The sequence below is a fragment of the Heloderma suspectum genome, chromosome 2 (genome assembly GCF_057233095.1).
Source record: "Heloderma suspectum isolate Gila_16-S chromosome 2, 16-S_ref, whole genome shotgun sequence".
Taxonomy (NCBI): Eukaryota; Metazoa; Chordata; class Lepidosauria; order Squamata; family Helodermatidae; genus Heloderma; species Heloderma suspectum.
Window position 1 is genome coordinate 14,684,127 of NC_139459.1, and position 16,176 is coordinate 14,700,302.

The following is a 16,176-nucleotide window of genomic DNA, read 5'->3' on the forward strand; positions in this document are numbered from 1 at the left end:
CTCACCTCCACTGTATATTCATAAGGGATATGATTGAGGTCATACCTGAATGGTTTAGTGGTTTTCCCTACGTTCTTCAATTTCAGCTGAAATTTTGCAACAAGAAGCTCATGATCTGAGCCACAGTCAGCTCCAGGTCTTGTTTTGACTGACTGTATAGAGCTTCTCCATCTTTGGCTGCAAAGGACATAATCAATCTGATTTCAATATTGACCATCTGGTGATGTCCATGTGTAGAGTCGTCTCTTGTGCTGTTGGAAAGCACTGCTTTAGCCACTTTATTATTAATTATGAAGGCTACTCCATTTCTTCTGTGGTCCTCTTGTCCACAGTAGTAGATCTGGTGGTCATCTGATGTGAAGTGGCCCATTCCAGTCCATTTCAGTTCACTGACACCCAAAATGTCTATATTTAATCTTGACATCTCCCCAATAACCACATCCAATTTGCCCTGGCTCATAGATCTTACGTTCCAGGTTCCTATGGTATGTCGATCTTTAGAACATCGGATTCGTCGTTCACCGGCCACTAGCTGTCCTTTTGGCTTTGAGCTAGCTGTGTCATCACATCTGGGGCTAGTTGAACTTATCCTCTGTTCCTCCCCAGTAGCATTTTGACCATCTTCCGACCTGGGAGTCCCATCTTCCGATGGTATACCGACATATCTCTGGTTGTACTGATCCATTCAGTTTTCACGGCAAGAATACTGGGGTGGGTTGCCGTTACCTTACACAAGGGATCGTATTTAGTCTGACCTCTCTGCCATGACCTTCCCGTCTTCAGTGTCCCTTCACGGTTTAGCTCATGGCGTCATTGAGGTGCTCAAGCTCCAGCACCACGACAAGGTAACAATCTCCTTTGCTGGAGTATACAGCAAAGTGTGGTGTATACAGAAGTTTTAAATAAATAAAATTTAAATGTATTTTGGGAAAACCCTCTATCTGTCTGTTTTGTAGGGCTATTTCTCTCTATTATGAGCTGTCAGAAAATGATTTGGCCTTTATCAAGCAGTCCAAAGATGGCTCTGGTTTTCTTATTAATTTAATCGACTCCCCTGGGCATGTGGATTTCTCCTCTGAAGTCACAGCAGCACTTCGTGTCACTGATGGTGCTCTTGTTGTTGTTGACTGTGTTTCAGGTAAGTGTACTTAAAACTGGGAAACTTTAAATGCACATGAACATTCTGTTCTATGTGAGGCAGCTGATAAGTGGTAGCATAGCATTTGGAGGAGAAGAATCATCTGAGAATAAGCATCTATGTTTTCAGGTGTCCACAATTCCACTTGCCATGGTAAGTGCTCCACTACCCTCTGATAAGTGTGATTATGAGTTTCAGCCTTTCTCCCAAGCTTGGAGCTCAGAAGGGGAACAGGGAATTGTTCCTGATCTTACACTGACCTAGTTTGCATATAATGCTAACCCACTGTTTACCCAAGTCATGGTTTATTTAACCCATAATTTGTTGCCTTATTCCGGGTTTGTCTGGCAGATGATTGAACAAACTGTGGTTTGTTTTCTCAGTCCATGGATTCTTTCTCTCCTCCTGTGCCCACTCCCTCCCTGTATCCCAAATGCCTTTGTGGCGCTGTAGTACTAGCATATAGAGTGGCTGTTTGGTTTTTTTATCACTCTTGCCCACCACTTCTGTAGCCTGGCAGAACGACCCATGAACAACCCACGGTTCTGAGTTCACACGTAACAACAACCCATGTTTTAAACAATTCAGAGTTCACAACCCAACAACAAACCATCAATTCTCTTTCTGGGTTGTTTACGCTTGACAAGCTGTGGTTTGTTGTTAGTGCAGCTGGGTTTGCACATCATGGCAACCCAGAATTCACGAACCCATGGGTTAAATAGACCATTGGTTGGCATTGTGTTCAAACCTGGTCACTGAGTTTCAGAGGCACAGAATGATGTTGGGGACGAGACCTGCCCTGGGGCTGAGCAGGGTCCTTGCAACCACAGATTCCTGTGGATCCCTGTCTTGTTTTTTCACAGCATGGAGAGTGTTGAGGAGTACACCTGATCATTGTACCATTTAGTTGTGTTCCAGCCACAAATACTCCAGAAATTGGAAACGTGGTTATGTGATCTATGGTTGATATTGTTTGCCCCACCTGTTAACCCTCCAAGTTGTTGATTCAGATTCTCCAGAATGCATGCAATAGACTGGAGAGCCAGTATGGATGTTGCAAGCCCGGTATCAAATCCCTCCTTGGCAGTGAAACTCAGTGAGTAGACTTGGACATGTCACTGACTGTCCTATATCACAGGGATGTAATGAGTCTAAATTGTCACTTTGAGCTCTTTGGAAGAAAAGTGGGATGTAACACTTAAAAAGCTATTTTAATAGTTATGTGGGGTGCACTGAGATCCTGTCATAACTTGACCTTTCAACCTTGAGAATTTCACTTTTTTTCCTTTTTCAATAAGCAAGTTTCTGGCCCTCATGGCTGTGAAGATAGGCTTCAGAATATGTGGGCACTGTCTGATGACCTCTTTAGAGCAGGGTATGCTGGGATGGCTCAACAGAATTTCCTGTAGTTGGGGCTTCAGAATAAATTATGTGAAATGAGCGTATTCACATCTGCCTGATTTATTAAGAGCACAGAATTTCAGCAGCGTACATAGTACTAAAGCTTCAAGACTACAGGAGGCAAGAGCTGATGCCGCAGCAGTCCTTCACGGTCTTGTTTTTTGTAAACTGCCCTAAAAGCATTTCTAAGAAAGGGTATATAAATATTTTAAATGACAGTTTTTAAAATTAATTAACAGTCACCTGTAGTTCAGGCTGTTAGGCAGCAAACCATCTCGTTTTTTCTTCTCTTCATCAAGACAAAAATGTCAGGACAAATTCAGTGGGGCAGATCAGTTCTGCTGCAATAGGTTTTCTCTAGAAGCAGTCTAGAAAACATTGGCTATCAACTTTTTCATCTAGGGGTTTGTGTGCAGACTGAGACTGTACTTCGCCAGGCAATTGCTGAGCGCATCAAGCCAGTGCTAATGATGAACAAGATGGATCGTGCTTTGCTGGAGCTGCAGCTAGATCGAGAAGAGCTTTACCAGACCTTCCAGCGCATTGTGGAAAATGTTAACGTTATAATCTCCACTTACGGAGAGGGTGAAACTGGACCCATGGGTAATATTATGGTAAAGAGAACTTACATTGAGATTGGAATAGATCTGAATTTTTTTCATTGGGGGGTGTGTGTGAGTGAGATAGACAGACAGACAGGAAACCCTACTACATAGAATGCAGCACAAAGCTGACAAAAATAAGGATTTTTTAGGCTTATCTGCGCAAACAGTAATCCTACTAATGGAAGCCGCTGCTGCAGTCTTCTCTGAGTAGCTCTTCCAACATCATACCACTCCTTGGTAGAGCACACGTGTTTCATGCAAGAGATCCCAGGATCAATCCCTGACATCTCCAGTTTGAAAGAGAAAAGAAAAAAAAAAAAAGGTCTTGGGTAGCAGGGCTGGGAAAGACATTCCTTTGCCTGAGGCCTTGTAGCAATACTGTTAGATAGTACTGGGCTAGATGGACCAAGGGTTTGATCCTGTGTATGCTCACACTGTAGTGCAACTGCATGAACAGTTAGTTATTTGTGCAGCAAAGCCATGAAAAATAACATTGATGCTGGTATCTGTATTTCTCCATGGAGAAGCCATATTAAAATTACACGATGTAGCTGACTCAAATACCTTTTTAAACATATGACATGGATCCCACAAATGGTTGCCCTGGATAGGATCAGGCTGCAGTCCAACCAACCTTTCCATTGCTCATCAGATCAGCAGATAAGAGGCAGAATCACAGCAAGGCACTTATGTAGTGCAGTGCCCACTAGAGTAGCATGCTTTCATACTTAGGAGTTGCCAAAATGATGCTTTAAAAGACAAGCTAGAATGTACCTGGGGTATGTTCAGACTTTGCTGGCTTTTCCAATAATAGAACTTGGTGGGGTGGAATATAGGGTTTATTTTACTTAGGTAATGTGCTTTGAATTTTTAAATTCTCCTTTCTGCCTCGTAGCCAGCCACTCAAGTACACATTAGCCATTGTTAAAATGGCTCAGCCCTAATTATGTTCACTTGGATACAAGCCTCATAGATTTAATGGAAAATTAAGAAAGTACCCCCAAGAAAGTATGCTCAGGATTACATCCCTCGTAACAAATGAACCCTCCTTCTGTTTGTAGATTGACCCAGTGATTGGTACCGTTGGCTTTGGCTCTGGCTTGCATGGTTGGGCTTTTACTCTTAAACAGTTTGCCGAGATGTATGTAGCCAAATTTGCCGCCAAAGGGGAAAAGGCACATCTCTCTGCAGCTGACAGGGCCAAGAAGGTAGAAGATATGATGAAAAAGCTATGGGGAGAAAAGTGAGTAGAGGCATATATATTTATACATAGCCTTTGGTGTAACCCAGGTAGTCAATTTAGGGAATATTTACAAAAGGGTGATGTGTAGTTATTTATTTATGTATTTATTATTTACAACATTTACATACCGCTCCATACCTAGAACAGATTTCGGAGCCGTGAGCACAAGGAATAAAAGAATTAAAACACAAGTTATACTTGTTTAAAAACACAGTACCAATAGAAATTGTAACTCGTCAATGAAGGAATGCCTCCTGGAACAGTGCTGTTATCAGGAGGCACTGGAAACAATGCAGTGTTGGTGCTTGCCAGACGTCTAGGGGCAGGGAATTCCAGAGGAAGGGGGCTACCATGCTGAAGGCTCTTCTCCTGGTGGACTGAAATTGGGTCATAGGTCTATGTGGAACCACCAGGAGCAAGCCTTCCGATGACCTCAGTGACTGGGCAGGTTGATAAGGTTAATGCATTCATCTGTTATATAACAGTGAGAAAATGTTTAAGTTCTGAAATAACTGGAGATAATAGTGTCTATGTGACTCTGACAACTTTAAGTGTATATTCAGTTTCCTTCTGGTTCTGTAAACTATGAAGATAGTGAGAACAGAGTCAGTTGGGTGTTGCGGGGCACAGTGGGCTTTAATTGACAGATGAATAGGTTAGGTCCAAATAAATAAGCTAGCATCAGGTTCTTTTTCTTTCTCATTTCCTCAGCATGTTACAGTATGTAAGTAACTCTAATTTTTAATTTAGGTATTTTGACCCAGCAACTGGAAAATTCAGCAAATCGGCAACCAGCCCCGATGGAAAGAAATTGCCACGGACATTCTGCCAACTCATCCTGGATCCCATTTTTAAGGTAAAAAAAAAAAAAATTGTGATTGACCAAAACGGTATTACGATGTAAAGCTGAGTGTTATTTTCCCCTCTAGCTGTTAGAACTCTGCCAATAAATTTGTACACCCAAGAACTGGCTAATTTGCATCTACATTAAAATATTAATAATGTTCTTAATTTTATTCTCCCAGTATTTTAGCACTTGAGCTTCCTAGTCTTTTAGCTTTGGTGTTTTAACTCTGTATTTTAAATCTCTACATTGCTGCTAGGTTTTATTGTGGTTGTACTGGTATATGTGGTTTTAAGCTTTCATATTTTGTATTGTTTTATGCTGTGCGGTGTGGTTTTAATTTTTGTGAACCGCCCAGAGAGCTCTGGCTATTGGGTGGTATTAAAAATAAATAAATAAATAAACATAAAATAATTTGGTGTTACCTTTTTTTAGCAATGCTGAAGCCTGAAAAACTCAAACCACTTATTACCAACAGACAGGCTTACCTAGTTCTGATAAAATTACTCTGGAGTAAATGTTTTGAGTTTGCAGCTAAGCAGCCTGGTACTCTCCCTCACCTAGTTATACTTGGATTTAAGGTGATATACAGCCTAATCCAGAAATTAATGTGCCATAAAGCAGACTTTTAGGACCAGGCATGGTGAATGCTACTCTGACAAAATGTCATAGCCCCAGTATCGTGAACCCAGCAGGGCATGCAGAATGCAAAGAGCGCATGAGCTTCAGTTGTAATGAGCATTCCTAATAAAAGGTTGTAACAGTTGCAAGCTATAAGATGGGGAGCTTCTGTTGAGCAGCATTTGGAAGAAAATCAAGTTTAGCCCATGAAAGAACTGTGTATTCAGTAGAGCTGACATGAAATTAAATCTGGCTTTTACGGTGCAATCCTATGCATGTTTACTCAGAAGTAAGTCCCATTGAGTTCAGTAGGACTTACTCCCATGTAAGTGGGTACAGGACTGTAAAATTACAAGTCACTTAGGGCACAATCCTGTGCATGTTTTAACAGAAAAATGTCCTACAATTCCCAGCATTCCCCAGCTAGCCCTTATAGGTAATTCTCATTTAGCTTGACTCTCAACACTCAGTACTTATTTAAATTTGTATCCTGCCTTTAGTGTGTGTGTGTGTGTTTGGCAAATAAAATCTCTTTAACCTACTTTTGCTGTATAGGTCTTTGATGCCATTATGAACTTTAAGAAGGAAGAGGCATCCAAGCTGATAGAGAAATTGGACATCAAGCTAGATGCTGAAGATAGAGAAAAGGAAGGGAAGCCACTTCTCAAGGTACTTTGAAATAGTATGTTTCTGGAGGGGCGGCAATATTAGTCTGTTGTACCAAAACCAACGAAGTCTTGTGGCACCTTACTGACTAACACATTTATTATGGCATAAGCTTACATGAACTACAGCCTACTTCATCAGATACATGAAGTATTATCCTGAGTTCCAAGTGTATATACACACGCATGGGGCGGAGGGTATAAATTTGTAAATAGTCCGTTCAAACGGAAATAGAAATGCAAAAAATACAGACAGTGATAATGACCTTATTTACAGTGGCCATTCACGACACAGTTGTTGAGTGAAACTGTATATTTGTATGTGTGTGTCCCCTCTTAGTATAACATTGCTAAAGAGCACCTGCTTCCTATACAGAAAGTTCCAGGTTCAGTCTTGGGTAGCAAGGCTGGGAAAGGCCTTAAGCAGAGGCACTGGGGTGCCATGGCCAACTACATATGTTCATATGAGATGGGCACTAGAACAATAGTATTGCATTTCTGAAGAACTGAACACCATCCTTTCAAAGTAACCAAACAAGGAAATGAAAGCATTGCTCAGTAACTCTTAACAGAATTTCCAAAGCTGATTTCAATGTATGCTTCCAAGGCTGTAATGCGTCGCTGGTTGCCTGCTGGAGATGCCTTACTTCAGATGATTACCATCCATCTGCCTTCCCCTGTCACTGCACAGAAATATCGCTGTGAACTTCTGTATGAGGGACCACCTGATGATGAAGCAGCAATGGGTAGGACAAGAACATTCAGTAGTTCAAGACAAGAATGTGATTACTTTGCAAATCTCATGAACAGTTTTACTTATATTGTTTTGAGATGTGTCCCAAATTTTCCTTAGTCATATTGTGTTCCTTTGGCTGAAGTTGGCCTCCTCCTTGCTGAGAACATAAAAATATTTAATAATAGGGAGTGAGTCCTGATAATGTGATACAACTTGGAATTCTCAAAGGTCCTCAGCTGAACCATCATAAATCTCTGTATAAGCAGACATCTGTCAAACAAATTTTCTATTTTCTAAGTGTCCCACTTGGACATGCCTAGTTTTTGTCCAGATAACCTCCTGTACCTGATTGATGAAGGAATACGTACCCTAAATGGTACTTACTTCATTAAAAAAGCAAAGCTCCAGTATATCTCAGCCACATTTCAAGAACTGCCTATTTATGCCTCACCATTTATGCCTTGTTTTGCTGCAGGTGTTAAGAACTGTGATCCAAAGGGCCCTTTGATGATGTACATCTCCAAAATGGTCCCCACCTCTGACAAAGGCCGTTTCTATGCCTTTGGGCGGGTCTTCTCTGGCATTGTTTCCACAGGCCAGAAAGTGCGAATAATGGGACCAAATTATACCCCAGGAAAGAAGGAAGATCTCTACCTAAAGCCTATTCAAAGGTAGGTGGTGTTGGCTTTCCTTCTCTAGGAAGTCGAGTGCATGCAAAGAAATCACAATCTTATGAAACACCTCTTGTTTCATTGCGGGTGGTGGTGGTGGAATCTGTTGGGAAGAGGAGCCATTTTTCTTTTTTATAAGATCCCCCCCCCCGTCTTTTATAGTTGGGGGCATATCCAGTAGAAATGTAGTGATTGCAAAGTATGGTAGACAATTTAAAAAGGCACTTACGGAGAATACTTTTTATGTGACAAGGTTGATTAAAAATACTTCCAGTAATAAAACAGATACTCAAGGATTGTTACCCATCCTCTGTCTTTGTAGAACCATTTTGATGATGGGTCGTTATGTTGAGCCCATTGAGGATGTACCTTGTGGCAACATTGTTGGTCTAGTTGGTGTTGACCAGTTTTTGGTGAAGACGGGCACCATTACCACCTTTGAACATGCTCACAACATGAGAGTGATGAAATTTAGTGTTAGCCCAGTTGTGCGTGTTGCAGTTGAAGCAAAAAACCCTGCCGACCTACCAAAACTAGTGGAAGGTCTAAAGCGTCTTGCCAAGTCTGACCCTATGGTCCAGGTGAGTGTTAGCTGTACATGTGTGACTTGGAATTAATGGTTTGCAGTGGAGCTCTGTTAAAAGAGTTTATCTCTGGTTTTCCTAATAGCATTTGAAAGCGTACCACTCAACTGAAGCAACTATATATAGGCTTGTTCAGAACTTGGTTAGAAATCTCCAAAGAAAACTATCCAACCCTTAACTTGGCTACTCAGTTCCTTCCAGTTGAAGACTGAAACAAACCTTTTTGTAAAACCTGGGGTTGGTGGAAGAACAGTACAAGACCTAACCCACCCACAGACACTACACATGTCACCCATGTCTGTAGGCTAAGACAGGATTTAAAAGGATGAGAGGGGAGAGATGGTATATGGGCAGCATGGAGTACTGCTGCAGACATAAAGAAGACTGTATCATGTGACAGAATGGTGTAAAAAAAAATGATCTCAGGAAAGATTTCTTGCCCATTTAATTGATTTTTCCATGGTATGGTGATGCAGTTACCCTGCTGTAGCCAAGCAAGTCTGGCCAGTGCCTGGACAGGAGACCACCTGGGAACCCCATGTATGCTAGCTTGAGTTCCATCATGCCAAAATGTTGAGGTATAAATGGAATAAATAAAATAAGTTCATCTCTGAAGATGCAATCCTATGCATGCTTAGACAGAAAAAAGTCCTACAACTTCCAGCATGCCCCAGCCAGCCATGATAGATTTGCGCCTTTGGACACTTCTGTATTATCCATGATCTTGGAATCTTAAATCCCAGGATGGCATTTTTTTCTTAACACATTTTTAGTGGAGACCCCTTGTTATCTTTCCCAAGCCTTCAAGAAAATAGGATAACAATCACAAATAGACAAACATAAGCCTATCGAGGCTTGATTTTAAGCTGCGCTCCTTCGCTTTGTAAATTGCTTGTGTGTTTTCAACATTATGAAGTGTTTGCCTCCTATTCTGGTGTGTAGTGGCTCTGTTTGAACTGCAAGTTCATTTATTAATGCACAAGCATTAGAGCATAGCATAAGTATCAGAACTGCAGAGTTTCAACTGGCAGCACTCTGCATTTCACAGGTAGGTGTTTTGTTGGGAGATCATTCATGAAAGGTACATCATAGCCTAAAATGGCATTTTTATGATGATTTCAGCCATTTTAGAAAGGCCTACACTGAAGTCCTTTCAAAAACACTTTGCAGAAATGTACCATGTTGCATAGCATGAACTACCAGACTCGTAAATGCTACCAGATTTTGGTAACATTTTCCCCTGGAACCAGAACAGCCACATAACCTGGCTTTCCTATTCTCTAGTGCATTATTGAGGAATCTGGAGAGCACATAATTGCTGGAGCTGGTGAGCTGCATCTGGAAATTTGCCTCAAAGATCTGGAAGAGGACCATGCCTGTATTCCAATCAAGGTATGCAAACTGACTTGCTGGGTGGGAAGGTTTGGGACATGTAAATGCTGATGGACTGGAAATGATGGGTTAAAAAAAAATAGCTGTCTGGGTCTGTGCCAAGAAATAAAGTATAGAAATGGAGTATCTTCTTATGATCTGTGCATGTAATTAATTCTGCTCCTAGAACTTAGATTGACTTTGTTGGGTGAGACTCTTATTCTGTCTGCAAGGGCTGATATAGGAATGGGCAAGGAGGGAGAAGCCAAAGATATGGGACAGGGGTTAAGAAGGTGCAGAGTAAGCTGCTGAAGTCCTGAGAATTGACCAAATTCTCAAGAAGCTTAATTTCAGCAGTAGATACTAGGTTTTAAGTTTACTTGATAGATGTACAGAGCTCTGGCTGTGGGTTCTGCCTGTTGACTTCTAGACTACTGCTGTCCTCTCATGCAGCTCTCAGTAATTTCACTGGGGCTTGTGAAGATTTTTCTCAAGGATACACAAATACGACTTCCGACTGGGACCGATGTCACTCTGGTAGCTTCCCACAGGCACTCTGTGAGAGCTTTCTCAAACAGCTTTTTAAAAGGTTGAAAAACCTTTTCATCTGCCCCCTGGAATTGAAAGGGGGGCAAGGCAGCAGCTCTGGATAACATCTTGGAGAAAAGTAACCCCCATGAGATAATGGGGGCTGGATTCCAGGATTATCTCCCCCGAGCTTTACCAATGCAAAAAGCTGTACTGAGACTCCTATTTTATAGGAGAAAACAGGGCTGATGTGTCCCATAACAATATATGCTTTAAGAAATATCAGCAACTTCTGAGGGATGATTTAAGGAATGTTAACAATATTTGAGAACACCTGAGGACCTGTAAGATCTGTTTGAGAGAAACATATCTGCGCTGAGGAGAGGAAGGGAGCTGGCATCGACTCCCGCCACATCCTCTGTGTCAAAAGTGTTGAGAACAGAAGATACAGGGGAATTATTGACGCTGATAAAGACTTTATCTTCGCAATTTACGGAGCAAGTCAAAAGGTTGGATTTAATCCAAAATTCCATCACCGCCCTGAAAGGAGCTGTAGATTTAATTAATGCGTCACGGCAAAAAATTGAGACGAAAATTAATGAGCTGGAAGACCGAGTGGCAGGAAATGAAACTACAACACAAATTTATTTTAAAAATATCTCTGATAGAATTTCTCAACTGGAGGCCTTCACGAAAAGATCCAATGTACGTATTATTCGGATTAAAAATTTGCCTAATGATGTAAAATTGTCTATTTTTGTGGATAAACTTTTGCATGAGATACACCCTATCCCATCTGATTATTTACTTGATATTGACCAGGCATTTCGTGTGCCAAATACTAAAGGGACTGATTACACGATCATAGCTCAATTTACAAATAATTATATCCTGCGTTTGGCAAGGGAGTCTGGAAGCCTTTCCTGGAAACAAGATAAAGTTATGTTATTTCCAGACTACATCAAAGAGGTGGAGAATAAAAGAAGGCAATTTATCAAAGCAAAGAATATGGCAAAACAAATGAACTTACAATATTATTCAAAACATCCTGCTACACTTTGTATTGTGTCTGAAGGTCAGATGAGAAGTTTCTAAATCATGAAATGGCGGAGGCATGGCTGAACGTAAAATTGCGTGAGAATTCTGTTACAACCCATGAACTGGAATCTTTAAACAAGCTTTGTTAACTGTTTTGTGTTTAGTCTACATGATCCAGGCTAATTCAGAAGATAAATGATTATATATTTATTGGATTACTCTCTTTCATCTTTTATTCTTTCTTGCTTTTCTTTATATTTTTATTTCAAAACAGATAATATATCTAGTATAAAATATATTACTGATGGTTGAAGGTTTATATTAAGTTTTATTATTATATAATACTATATATATATATATATATTCATTACTACTACTACTAATAATAATATAGGCTTTTGGGAATGAATTGTAGACCTGTTTCTTTGATATACAGAGCCTCGTGTGGCGCAGAGTGGTAGGCGGCAGTATTGCAACCAAAACTCTCCCCAAGACCTGAGTTCAATCCCAGCACAAGCTGGGTCTTGGGTAGCCGGCTCAGGTCGACTCAGCCCTCCATCCTTCCGAGGTCGGTAAAATGCGTACCCAGCTTGCTGGGGGAAAGGTAGTCATGACTGGGGAAGGCAATGGCAAACCACCCCACTACAGTCTGCCATGAAAACGCCAGCGGAAGCAGCGTCCCTCTAGGGGTCATTAATGACCCAGTGCTGGTACAGGAGGAACCTTTTCTTTCTTTCTTTGATATAAGATTGATGATATGATATAGAAATGTAAGGTTGTTTATTAAACTGTAAGATTGTTAAGGTTATATAGTTTTTAAAATAGAATGGCATCGGAGGCCGGGGGGTGTTGGAGTTTAAACTCAATTCTTTAAGGGGGAGGGAGAGGGGAGGGAATTTTCTTCTTTTTTCTTCACTTCACTTCACTTCACTTCACTTCCTTTCCTCATCCCTTTTTTTCTCCTGTCTTTGTTATTGTGGTGTCCTCATCAGAATATTGTACTGTCGGGAAACTGAAGTATTGATTAGGTTGTTGGTAATTTTGGTATTGTTTATTTCACTTATAAAGATAAAATAAAAATATATTTTAAAAAAAGGATACACAGATACACTTGCCAGGTTGCTACGGACGAGTACATCTTTCACTTTAGTGAGAGCACAAAACCCCGTTCTTCAGTGTCTGGAGAAGTTAGAAGATTCTCTGTGGTGCTAGGCTGACTTCAGTTGCCTGGGACAATGGCAGGAGCTCTCCTTGATATGGCACTGAGCATCAGAGACACTTGGAGAGCCAAGAGACTTCTTGCTGTTTTCTGAGTGGGGACAAGCAGCTCTCCCACTCCTCAGCTGTAGAGGACAAGTGGCTCAACCCCCATGGTTTTCAGGTTCAGTATAATGAGAGGGAAGGGTCATAGCAAGAAAGAATTATGGCTGGCTACCAAGGTGAAGCAAGATTTGTTGGATTTCACTTGGCAACATACCTCTGACTCAGAAAATTGTGATCATGCATTAGCATTCCAAGAAATAAACAATGCACAGGTTTGTTCAAATGAGATGGCTAACTTGTAACTTGCTGTGTTATCTGTATTACTCTGAAGTAATCCTGAGGGGACAGCTGATTTCACAGATGCTTATGCTAGAGGGTAAACCTGGCAGTTAAACTTGCAATTCACCAAATGTAACTTCCATGTCTGCTGGGTGTGTCTGGCTGATATACATGGCCTGGCATGTTATGAACCCACCCTCCACAAGGGCCACACACACACACCAGGAGGTTCTGCTTTTTGTAGAGGGGCATTGATTTTTGAATGTGTTTGCATGATGGGAATGGATGAGGCAGGGATGGATGACACTTTCCCTTCCATCACTGAAAATTGAAATGTGAATTGTTAAACTGGGACATTTAGGATATGTCATCTATGCAAGCTGGACTGGATTTTATTTGTGTTTGCAGAAATCAGACCCAGTAGTATCTTATCGGGAGACGGTCTGTGAAGAGTCCAGCCAGATGTGCTTGTCCAAATCCCCTAACAAACACAACCGGCTGTACATGAAAGCCCGCCCCTTCCCCGATGGGTTGGCAGAAGATATAGACAAAGGAGATGTCAGCTCCCGCCAAGAGCTGAAGCAGCGAGCTCGGTACCTGGCTGAGAAGTATGAGTGGGATGTGTCTGAAGCAAGGAAGATCTGGTGCTTTGGTCCTGATGGGACAGGTCCCAATATTTTGGTTGACATTACTAAGGGTGTCCAGTACCTCAATGAAATCAAAGACAGTGTGGTGGCTGGATTCCAGTGGGCAACCAAAGAGGTAGGTCTGCTACCAAAATGACACATAAGATATTTTGGGAATAACTCTGTGAATAATGCAGAGCTTGGGTTCAATCTCTAACAACTGCAGTTTTTAAAAAGGTAGCAAGTTTGAGAGATTTCTGCTAAACAGACAATTCTGGACCCCAGTAGACTGACTCAGTATAAGGCTGTTTCACAAGTTTTAGTAGTTTCCCACTAATAATAATAGTCGGCTCTTTTTGTAGCCTAGATATGAACTGACTTGCATAAATTAAATTTTGCCCTGTGGGCTCCATCTGTAACATTCACTGTAGTTCCTATGTCAGTAGATGTTTGACTTTAGGTTTTGATGATTTGCAGTCTATGCAGTGGCAGGAAGATCCCTGCCCATGAAAGCAATATAAATTTACTGTTTCGCCATACAAGTAGTCAGTGAACCAGCACCATAAGTAAACTTTTATTCAAGTGAATTCAATAGTTTACGCATTACAGCACTGTAGTGCCAGAAACATCTTTTCCTTTCCACTTTTGACTGCTCTCCTTGCAGGGCGTTCTATGTGAGGAGAACATGCGGGGGGTTCGCTTTGACATTCATGATGTTACTCTCCATGCTGATGCTATCCATCGTGGTGGGGGACAAATCATCCCAACTGCAAGGAGGGTTTTGTATGCCTCTGCCCTGACTGCACAGCCCCGACTGATGGAACCCATCTATCTTGTAGAGATTCAGGTACGTCGCTGGCATTAGCTTCAAGGGTAGGCAGCTGATGATCCCTCCTGTCATTCCCTGCCCTAGGATTTCCCCATCACAGTGGTTCCAGTCAACTGCAGTTATACTGTACTCCCAGTAGGATTAGAGCAAAAGTGGCACCTCTAGCTTCTAGGAATATCCTCAGTCCCAAACCCAACAGCTTGCTCTGGTATAGGCCTTCACGACCTTCCATGGTGGGGGTGTTTCCTCCACTGCTGTTAGTCTTTCATATGTCCTCCGCACCCTTTGGCAAGTAGAGAAATCTCTGCAACAGGGCTTGTAAATATTTCCAGAAACTAGACTGATGGGATGTTGCTCTTCATCCCAACTCTTTCCCTGCCTTGGGCAGTGGATGTAGATCTGGATTCAAGTGGCCGCTTCTTTCAAGGATGCAGAGTGTGGCTCAGGCCAAACTACTTTCTCTTAGCTTTAGCTCTCTATCTCAAACAGAAATAATACAGACACTTCTTTCAGGCAAACACTGTAAAAAGCCTTGCAATATATTGCTACATAAAGTGCTAGTAACAGCAGCTCTTTTAGTTCTACCTCTGGGCTTCGCCAAGGGGAGTAAGCAGCTTGCCTGTGCTGCTGTACTTTCTGAATTTACCACTTGTGCACAAATGGAGACCTAAGGAACCTCATTTGACAGCTGTTAGGATTTTTTCAGAAAGTGTGTTTAGATGCTTACAGGGCAATTTTAACCCCTGATCTGATACCTGGTGGGAGTTAGGATAGGGTGGACAGGTTCCTCCACCAGCAAGTGGGGTATGTGCCCCCCAAAGACCATAGTTATGCCCACAGAGAACTCTGCAGACATAGATCTGGTGGTGGTAGACCCTGGAACAGGTGCTGTAGGGGAAGGAAAGGAGAGAGGCTACTTTTAATTTTAATCTAAAACCCCTCCTTTCTCTAGTGGGGCAGGACAGTGGATTAGCTACACCAGCCCTCAACTGTGCTAGCCAAGAGCTGGTGTAGCTAATCCCCCCCCCCAGGTTTCAAGCAGGGAAATTCTTTTGAGGAAAAATCTGCCCAGTTAAAAAAGCCCCTGCCCGGTTCAGACTGGCAGGGCTCTGGAGATGGTAGATATCCCCCAAGCCCGATTCATCCAGTTTTGTCTTCTCATTCATGTGGAGGATTCTAGTTCAGCACCAGACTGGGGAAGCTTATTCTTTGCTTTATGACTCAGGCAAGAATTTTGCAGCACAAAACTTAAATGTGTTTAAGACCTCTATTTCCTTAACTCTCCTACTGCGTTAAAATATTCTTCAAAGATTTCAATGGAGCTGTATTTATGATTGGATGTATAATTTTATTTTAAAGGCTGTATTTATATGTATTATGTAGATAATTTTGCAGCACAGAATTCAGAATTACTTGCTTTGATAGTATGAGATCCAGTGTCTGAAAGTGAAATGTATAGCAGTCATGTGGAAGATAAAATTATGCACTGTGGTCCTGCCATTGAGCCAGTAGGAAAAAATCTAAGTGGCTTTTTCTTCCTAGTGCCCAGAACAAGTGGTTGGCGGCATCTATGGTGTGCTGAATCGGAAACGTGGGCATGTTTTTGAAGAGTCCCAAGTAGCTGGCACCCCAATGTTTGTGGTTAAAGCATATCTGCCTGTCAACGAGTCCTTTGGTAAGATACCTTCATTGACTTCAGGACCCTACCCGCTTCACTGGAGTGTGGGGGCTTGT

The 16,176-nt window shown here is 41.8% G+C and overlaps 1 protein-coding gene across 1 annotated transcript in view; it reads left to right on the forward strand.

The window, feature by feature from the left end:
• Positions 1–16,176, forward strand: part of LOC146351930 (elongation factor 2-like) — a 31,080-nt gene that overhangs the window by 13,492 nt on the left and 1,412 nt on the right. The window contains exons 3-14 of the mRNA XM_084832860.1: positions 957–1,138; positions 2,942–3,153; positions 4,206–4,387; positions 5,138–5,243; positions 6,408–6,521; positions 7,125–7,263; positions 7,729–7,924; positions 8,247–8,505; positions 9,793–9,900; positions 13,396–13,749; positions 14,278–14,460; positions 15,985–16,117. Of these exons, the coding sequence (XP_084688986.1) occupies positions 957–1,138; positions 2,942–3,153; positions 4,206–4,387; positions 5,138–5,243; positions 6,408–6,521; positions 7,125–7,263; positions 7,729–7,924; positions 8,247–8,505; positions 9,793–9,900; positions 13,396–13,749; positions 14,278–14,460; positions 15,985–16,117 (2,168 nt within the window). The remainder of the gene's footprint in view (positions 1–956; positions 1,139–2,941; positions 3,154–4,205; positions 4,388–5,137; positions 5,244–6,407; positions 6,522–7,124; positions 7,264–7,728; positions 7,925–8,246; positions 8,506–9,792; positions 9,901–13,395; positions 13,750–14,277; positions 14,461–15,984; positions 16,118–16,176) is intronic.